The sequence below is a fragment of the Haliaeetus leucocephalus genome, unplaced genomic scaffold (assembly GCF_000737465.1).
Source record: "Haliaeetus leucocephalus isolate CR32 unplaced genomic scaffold, Haliaeetus_leucocephalus-4.0 Scaffold1000, whole genome shotgun sequence".
Classification (NCBI taxonomy): Eukaryota; Metazoa; Chordata; class Aves; order Accipitriformes; family Accipitridae; genus Haliaeetus; species Haliaeetus leucocephalus.
The window spans coordinates 1,669,571-1,678,507 of record NW_010973436.1 but is presented as its reverse complement, the minus strand read 5'-3'; the positions used below and the strand labels follow the sequence as shown (position 1 = coordinate 1,678,507).

The 8,937-nt window shown below is 60.0% G+C and overlaps 1 protein-coding gene across 1 annotated transcript; it reads left to right on the top strand.

The window, feature by feature from the left end:
• The first annotated feature begins 2,334 nt into the window (after positions 1-2,334).
• Positions 2,335-7,578, top strand: GNAT2 (guanine nucleotide binding protein (G protein), alpha transducing activity polypeptide 2). Its single transcript, XM_010584582.1, has 8 exons — positions 2,335-2,480; positions 3,433-3,475; positions 3,698-3,839; positions 4,030-4,187; positions 4,570-4,698; positions 4,922-5,051; positions 6,858-7,011; positions 7,388-7,578. The coding sequence occupies exons 1-8, from the start codon at positions 2,363-2,365 to the stop codon at positions 7,576-7,578; spliced, it is 1,065 nt and encodes a 354-aa protein (XP_010582884.1). The 5' UTR covers positions 2,335-2,362.
• The last annotated feature ends 1,359 nt before the right edge of the window (positions 7,579-8,937 follow it).

The window sequence follows — 8,937 nt, the reverse complement described above, 5'->3', positions numbered from 1 at the left end:
AGAGGGGGTATCATTCCCCCTGAGAGATGGTATTGGACTCCCCCAAAATGGCAGCGGCCCTTCCAACAACACGGTACCACCCCCTGCCCCCGAGATGGGCATCGTGCCCCCCGCAAGACAGGCATTGCCCCCCCCAAGACGTGGTGTCATTCCGCACCCCCCCAGAGACGGGCATCGTCCCCATCAGAGTCGGGGTACCGCACGCCCCCAGCGGCAGCTCCCTACCCCCCGGCTGGGCACTGCACCCCCCGACAGGCATCCTCACCCCCGGGCCGGGCATCCCCCTCCCAGGGTGGGTGCTGCACCCCCCAACACGGACTGTCACCCCCCTCGTTAGACATTGTACCCCCCAATAAAGACAGAGTACCCCCGAAATGGGGCATCACCTCCTCCAAGATGAGCACCCCCCCTCAGATGGGGGACTGCACCCCGAAAGAGGGACTCACACTCTGTCACCAGCCCCCCCCCGCTCAGACACTGCAAGGGGGGGCGGGTGCCCTCAGCACCCGCAGGGGATGTCCCCATGGGGTAACAGCACAGGGCCTGACACCCCCAGCCCCCCCTCCTTACCCCCCTAGCCAAACTGGGGGCACCATCGTACAGGGACCCCCACCACAGAAGCAGGACCCAGCTGTGAGGGTGCCAGGGGGTGTCACATCCTTGTATGTGTCCCCCCCCAATCCCCGCGTGTTCCTACCTGTGCCGGTGGCTCCTGGTGCCGGGGCCTCGAGTGCCGGGGACGGTTTCGGGTGGGTGCCGGGGAGGCGTTTGGGTGGGTGTCGGGCTGTGTCCCCGCCGAGCGCCCGGACAAGCGCCCTAATCCGGCACCGGCGCAGGGGGGTATTTTTAGCTGCTGCCGGAGCGGAGGGAATGCCACCCACCAGGGCCTGTGTCCCCCCCCGCTGCTGGTGTCCCCCACCCCATCCCACTGTCCCACGGAGAGGGAAAGGGGACAGCGAGGTGACGCCACCCATCAGGGCCACCTTTGTGCCAGGCTGGGGGGGCACAACAGCCATCGGGGAGGGGGGGGACAGTGGGGACCCCCACACCGAGCTCTGGGCTGTGGGCAAAAGGCATGTCCCCTCCCCAGCACTGTCCGTCCCCCTGCCCCGTGACACCGGGTGGGGGGGTTGGTATTTTAATTGGACCCCCTTCATTAGTGCCAAGTTCATTAGAGGCTCAGTAGGGGCTTTGTGTCCACAGGGACAGCGGGGACAGACTGTCCCCATGCCACTGCGGCTGGCAGGGATGGCAGGGGAGAGCTTGTGGGGGGGACAGACACCAGGTGGGATATGAGGACGCCAGTAAAGGGACATAAAGACCCCAGTGACCTTGTGGGGTGCAGGGATTTAGAGGACCTTAAACCCAAATACCAGGGACCCCCAGCACCTTTGGGGGAACCTGACACCCCAACCCAGTGCTGCCAATGGGTCCCCCCTGTGCTGCCACCCCTGCACCCAAAATCAGCCCCAGCAGGAAAGGGTGGGGGCACCCACCTGCCCCTCTGGATGTGGAGGGACCCTGTGGTCCTGCTGGCCTGGGGGATGGGTGCTGGGCTGGGGAGGGGGGTGCTGAGCCCGGGGGGGGAGGAGGAAGGCTGAGCGCACGATCCCATTAAAGAGCTTAGGCAGCAGGAGGGTGAGGGGCAGCACCCAGCAGGGCAGAATTAGGGGGGCTTATTACCCACCCAGGGTAATTAGCTCCCTTTCCCCCACAGGAGGAATCCCCTGGCACCGTTGTCGCTCTGCCACCACCCCCACCGCACCTGGGGACCCCGTGGCTCCCAGGTTGGGGGGGACACACACGAGCAGTGGGCTGACCCCATCCCCAATGCCAACCCAGCACCTTTGGGGGGACACAGCCCACAGACATGGGTGTGCCCCAAACCCATGTACCCCCTGAGCCATACTGGGGGACATGGGGTGTCCCTGTCCCCCATGGGCAGGGGGTGTCACGCCACCTGCCCCCTTACATAAAGCCCTGTGCCCACCTCCCTGAGATGCTCTGTCTTTTTTTTTTTCCTGAGCCCTAATCTTTGCCATCTTGGGCTAATTGGATTTCCTAGGTCACATGGCGAGATAAAAAGTCCCCAAATCCCACGGTCCAAAAAAATCAGGTTATCCATGGGGAATTAAGGGAGAGAGCGGGGGGCAGCCAGCCCGCGAGGACCCACCAAGCTCTGCCTGCTGCAGGGCACCCTGACATCGGGGCAGCGGGTACCCGGCTTGGCCTTTCGGGGCTCCTCTTTCTCCCTCCATCGCCCACCGCCCGCCCCTGGGGTGCGCGCGCCGTTCCCCGCGGAGAGCTGGAAGAGCCTGGGGACCTAGAGGAGCTCGAGGCATTAGAGGAGGAAGACGAGGCCATGGGGAGCGGGGCCAGCGCGGAGGACAAGGAGATGGCCAAGAGGTCCAAGGAGCTGGAGAAGAAGCTGCAGGAGGATGCGGATAAGGAGGCCAAGACAGTCAAGTTGCTCTTGCTTGGTAAGGGTGGAGGGGATGTCCCCGGGAGGATGTGGGAGATGTCCCCCTGTCCCCATCTGGCATGGGGGACCCTGTTGATGCTGGGGGGATGTGGCTGCGGGGGACGGGCAGGGGGCAAAAGCAACCAGGGACAGGCAACCCCCAGTCCCATCAACTCGTGCTCTGCCTTTCTTCATCCCAAGGAGAGCCCCTTCCTTGCAGCTTGTTAACCCTCGTTAGCCTGATGAGTTGCCATTAGCGAGCAGAGGTTGTCCCACCAGCTGGATGCCCCCCAGGGTTGTGCCTGGGAAGAGCGGGAGGTGGCATCGGCTCTTGGTTGGCAACTAGATGGGTGGCAGGGACAAAGGGAACAGCGTGGGGACAGAGAAGGGATCAGGATACTGGTTCCCACCTGGGCCAGGCTGCAGCACATCCCAGGGGGGTCAGCAAGACCCTGGGGAGCTTCTGCCACCAGCACCCCCAAACCCTGCTGCTGGGTGCAGGGTGGGAGGGGACAGTCCCTCAGGGGACTCTCCGCACCCCCTTGGGCAGTGGGGTGACCCCACAGGGAGGCATTGGGGCCCCGCGGGGCAGGGACCAGTGGCACGGGCTTATCCAGGTGGGGGGGCCGGGGTCAAGGCGATTAGCACCCTAATTCTAAGCAGCTTCCTGTGCTGTCCTAAGCTGCTTACAGCACTGAAGCCATCGCCGGCGGTGCCCGCAGTGGGCGGGAGGTGTGGGACCCTGGGGACCGGCAGTCCAAGGGGTCCCCACCACCCCTGAGGGTCCCTGAAGTGTGGTCTGGCTCTGGATGCAAGGGGTGACGGGAGGTGGCATGGGGACGATGGCACCGGTGGGAGGATGCCAGGCTGGGTGCCCAGCCAGGAGAGATGCAGTGCCCATCACTATGGCATCAGGCCTGCGGTCTGTCCCACCCTGGCCAGCACTAAGGTGTCCTCCCACCCTTTTCCAGGGGCTGGAGAGTCGGGCAAGAGCACCATCGTGAAGCAGATGAAGTGAGTATGGCCCGAGGCACCCAGATTGGGGGGGTCACGAGGATGAGCCCAACCCTTGGACAGCCCCAGCTGGGGCAGGGGGGTGGCAGGACCCCTCCGTGTCATGCTGGTGGTGGCACCCTGCTGATTACCAGGGTGGGGTGATGCTGGGAGGGAGGAAGGGGCACCCCAGAGTGCCAGAGCTTGGGGCTGAGGCCGCTGTGCCTCCCCACCCCCCGCCAGGATCATCCACCAGGATGGCTACACGCCTGAGGAGTGTATGGAGTTCAAGGCCATCATCTACGGCAACATCCTGCAGTCCATCCTGGCCATCATCCGCGCCATGTCCACGCTGGGCATCGACTACGCCGAGTCATCCTGCGCGGTCAGTCGGGGCGGTCGTCCCCGTGCCCCCCAAACCCACCACGCCGGCTGAGGGGATGTGGGGCCAGGCAGCCCCCGGAGCCGGGGTCTGTAGGAGCTCTGTGCTGCTCCTCCCAGCCCGGCCCAGCCCCGGGGGCTTTTTGGGGGACAGGGGCCACGGGTGGGATGGTGGCGAAGGGTCCATCTTGCAGGATGAGGGCCGACAGCTCTTCAACCTGGCTGACTCCATCGAGGAGGGCACCATGCCCCCCGAGCTGGTCAACTGCATCCAGAAACTGTGGAAGGACGGGGGGGTGCAGGCTTGCTTCGAACGAGCTGCCGAGTACCAGCTCAATGACTCCGCTGCATAGTGAGTGGGGCCACCAGCTGGGGGGGGGACACACGACAGGGACGTGCCTGGGGACCCTCGTGGCTGCTCATTGCCATTTCCAACCCAGCCTGGCAAAATCAATTCCCAATTCCCTGATCAAACCCAATTCCCTGATCCTGGGAATATCCTGGGGCCACTGTCCTCCATCCCACTGGTGCCAGTGGGTTGCAGCCCCCTGCCATGCCCCCCACAATGTCCCTGCAGCCCCCCAGCTCTACCCCAGGGATGGTGCTGCCTTGGAGTCCCAGCACTTGGCAGAGCTCAGCCCCCCAACCCTACCCAAAAATCCATGGGGGGGGGCGGGACATGGGCAGCCCCTTGGCAGGAGGTGACATCCCCTCCTGTCCCTGTCCCCCCCCAGTTACCTGAACCAGCTGGACAGGATCACGGCCCCCGGCTACCTCCCCAACGAGCAGGATGTGCTGCGATCCCGAGTGAAGACCACAGGCATCATCGAGACCAAGTTCTCTGTCAAAGATCTGAATTTCAGGTGGGTGGGTGGCCCCCCCTCAATGATCCCCCCCAGGCCCAATGGTGGGGAGGGGGGGTTTGGGGTGAACCTGATGCTCCAGGTCCCACCAACCCTGCCTGGACCAGGGATGGCCGGTCACTGCATCCCTGACACCACTGAGGACAGGGTGCTGGGACCATCATGCAGGGGGGTGGCAGGACCAGATGTGTCACCCCCCCGCCCGTCCTTGTCCCCTCCCTAGGATGTTCGACGTGGGAGGGCAGAGATCAGAGCGCAAGAAGTGGATCCACTGCTTCGAGGGGGTGACCTGCATCATCTTCTGCGGGGCGCTGAGCGCCTATGACATGGTGCTGGTGGAGGACGACGAAGTGGTGGGTCGGGGTCCCAGAGGTGCCCAGCCATAGCTCGGCAGCTGAGGGGGAGAGGAGCTGGGTGCTTTGAGGGGGTTACAGAGGGAGGGAGGCCAACACACTATGCCATCTGATGCTCTAGATGATCTGGGAAAGGGGTAGGAGATGCAGGATGGAGCTGGCTTCCACACAGTAAACATGTCAGCACTTACTCTGGGGCACAAGCAGCCCAACCAAGCCAAAACGCAGGTCACGGGGCCGTGGGTCTGCCCTCCCTGCTGCCCACATGGAAACCCCCGGTCCTTCCGAGCAGCCGAGGGCAAAGCAGCTCCTGACACCGACCTCTTCTCGAGAGCCACCGTCCCACGGGGGAGCTCTCCAGCTGCAGCAAATCCACCCAAGCAAACCCAAAGGAGCCAGCCCCAGCACAGGAGGGGAGGAAGAGACAGGAACTGGTCTCAGTGAAGGAAAATTTGGCCTAGAGGAACCTCTTGCCTTGCTGTGCCCTTCAAGATGGGCAGAAAAGCAGCAATAAGGGGCAGCTTTCACCCTCCTGGCAAGCGGCAGCAGGGGGAAGGACAGCACGGTCATCAAGCAAAGCTCTCCGCATGCCCAGCTCCGGCAGAGCCGCTGCCCCAGCACTAGGTGAAAGCAGCTTCGAGGGCAGAGGTCCGGAGAGGAGGAACAGGACAGCCCCAAGATGGGTCATTTTGCAGAAGAAATAAAGGGCGAAGACGAGCAGAGCAGAATCAGGCTGCCTTCTCCCCTGCCTAGGGGACTGGGGCAAAGCATCCTTGCTGGCATCTCCTACAGCAGCTGGTCCCACAGACGCTCGCTGGTGCTCTGGGGTCCAAACGCCATTGCCAGGAGCTGGGCCAGGGTCAGTTTCTGCCACCCCTGGGGCTTGTCAAGGCCAGGCAGGAGCACACAGCCCTTCCTCAGCCATGAAGCAGTGTAAGGCACATGGGAGAAGGAGAGAGCATCTTTCCCATTGAAGCCCTCAGGAGAGGCTGTAGTTTCCCCCACACGGTATGGGGCAGGATTTTGGCCAAAGTCAGCCCTGCAGGTGCCCTGCTTGCTGAAGCTGTACAGAAAAGCTGCTGTGATGGGAAGCTGGACAAGGGAAAAACATCCCTGTCACCCCTAAAGAACCTGCCTGCTGCCATACGAAGGTGGAGGAGATCCACCTTCCATCAGCAGAGCAGCAAAAGTCCCTGGTCGGAGTTAGCTCCAGCTGGATGAAGACTCTTCCTCCTGAGAATGCCCCTACAGCAAACTAGAAACTGCACATCTGGTGTGAAAACCAGAGATTTTCCTTTTCCCCACTCTTTTCCAAAGCTGTGGGCAACACCCAGGGCCACAGTCCAGCAAGAGCATCCCGCGGCACGGCCTGGATGATGACAGCTTGACGCCCTCGCCGAGCACCTTCCAGCAGCTGTGCCGCAGGGCTGCGAGGTTTCCCCGGATAATTTTCCCACCATAAGCCTTCATTTCTGAACATCCCAGAAGCTGCCAAGAGGGATCGGAGCATCGGACTGCCTGGAGCTGCTTCACACCGCTTCCTATCCTGAGCACCGACTGGATTTATCCAGGTCGCTCGCACTGCGGCACGGGGCCTTTTCGGATGGGCAAGAGCATCTCTTGGTGCAGGCAGGGGACGGGCAGCAGGGCCATTTGCTGCTGTGGCAAACAGGAGCAGCCCTGGCAGCATGGGGAAAAGCTCTCATCGTGGGAACGGGGGGTTTGAGGGGGCTGCAATGGCCAAAAGGGGTTTGTAAATTATTTAAACACCCAGCACTTCATGCCAATGAGCCTGTTTGCTTGCAGAACCGCATGCATGAATCCCTGCACCTATTCAACAGTATATGCAACCACAAGTTCTTTGCCGCCACATCCATCATCCTCTTCCTCAACAAGAAGGACCTTTTTGAGGAAAAGATCAAGAAAGTCCATCTCAGCATTTGCTTCCCAGATTACGATGGTGAGTCGGTTTGCTCTCCCTCCTCGAAACCCCCCAAACCAATCTCCGGTGGGGAGCCACATGGTCCCAACACAGCACCTTGAGTTTGGGTTATGCTGGGATCAAGTCAAGTACCTGGAGGTAGGAGCAGAGGAGAGGACAGATGTGGCCTTGGGAAGGCGTTTGGAAGGATTGAAATGGGATAAAATGTCTTTTTTTTTTTAAATTGCTTTGCTAGGTGCAGTTGCCACCCAGCCCTCCTTCTCCTCCTCCAGAGGGAGATTTCAAATCTAGCTCTTAAAAACAAGCCTTAAGCAGCCCCTGGTCTTTGCCCAGCTCTGATGATCATCTCCCATGGGGAACAACTCAACAGCAGCATCATCTCCTCCCTCCGCAGGTCCCAACACGTTTGAAGATGCGGGAAATTACATCAAGACCCAGTTCCTTGATCTCAACATGCGAAAGGACGTGAAGGAGATCTACAGCCACATGACCTGTGCCACAGACACGCAGAACGTCAAATTCGTCTTTGACGCCGTCACGGATGTCATCATCAAAGAGAACCTCAAGGACTGCGGCCTCTTCTGAGCATCTGGGTGGCAGGTACCCAAGAAACGGTTATTTAACCACAAAAAAAAGGGCTGGGGAAGGGGAGGGCGATGAGGATGCAGCAGAGCCCGCTGCATCCTGCTCTGCAGGGTGATGGGACGTGGCTCCCCCCAGGCTTTGCCATCAAACACAGCCTGGAAATCCCTGCCTGCAGAGCAGGGGAGGGGAGGATGTGCTGGGACTAGCGAGGACAGGGGCGGTTTGGGGGTCCCACCAGCACCCCCCGTGCAAAGTTCCGCTGGGGTTCAGTTTCCTTCCCCAGCAGCCTCCCAAAACAGCATAGGCTCAGCCCAGTTATTTTGAACTCGTTTTGTCAGACTGCTTCACACCCTTGCACACGGAGAGAGATGAAAACAGCAGATGATAGCTCAAATTATGTACCTGAGCAAGATCAACCATTTAATCTCAGAGCCTCCTGTTGCCACAATACAGTCACCGGTGTCATGCCGGTTTGCAGCACAGTCAGGGAGGCTGTTATGCAGCCTTGGCTGGTGGGAACAACCTGAGCAATACCCAAGTGGAGCAGGGAGAAGGCATGGGAATCCCATGCCACACTCTGCTTCATCTGGCTTTTTAGCTCATCACCATAAAGGTTTAATTAGGGTTTATAACCTAATTTAATTAGGGTTTTTTGCCCACTAGCCTGAGCAGCAGTGGGAATTTTTTCCCCTCTCCCCACTTTCCGAGCAGCTCCCAGCCACTGGCTTCACCGCTTTGTTTTTCAGGGAACATCCGGCGCTTCCCTTGTCCCTGAACATTAATAGAGAAGCACAAAAAAAAAAAAAAATAAAGCAGGCAGGCAGGCAGCTTCCCCGCAGGCAGAGGCAGGCTGCGGCAGGACGGCGGGTGCAGCCTTGGCCGCCAGCTCTGCATTGTGCTGTGAACAAAGCTGCTTTCTAAGCAGAGCACTCAGCAGCCTTCGACTGAGAACATCAAGCATCAAGGAAAATATAAATACTGTGCCAAGGCAGCAGGCAGGGAGGCCCTGCCTTCTCCCGAGGCTGCAGGCAGCAGCAAAAGCTGCTGGGGTTGATCAGCAAGGGAATACTAGGTGTAGCGCTCCAGGCTTTTTGCCGCTGCCTGGGTCAGAGCATTTAACCCGCTGAATTTTTTCCATCAATGAGCATGGTGCAATGAAAAGTTGCTTCTCTAAACCCACCCTTCCTGCGCGTTGCACCATTACAACCTTAACTGCATTGTTTGAAAGCGTTTAACCCCCTCTTCTTTCTTCCTTCCTGCTAGAAGAGGAAAGGACTTCAATTTCACATCGCCGTTCTGCTGAGCAGAGCCAAAAGAATTAACCAAAAAAGTTACTTGGACCCCACTTTTTCTACAACC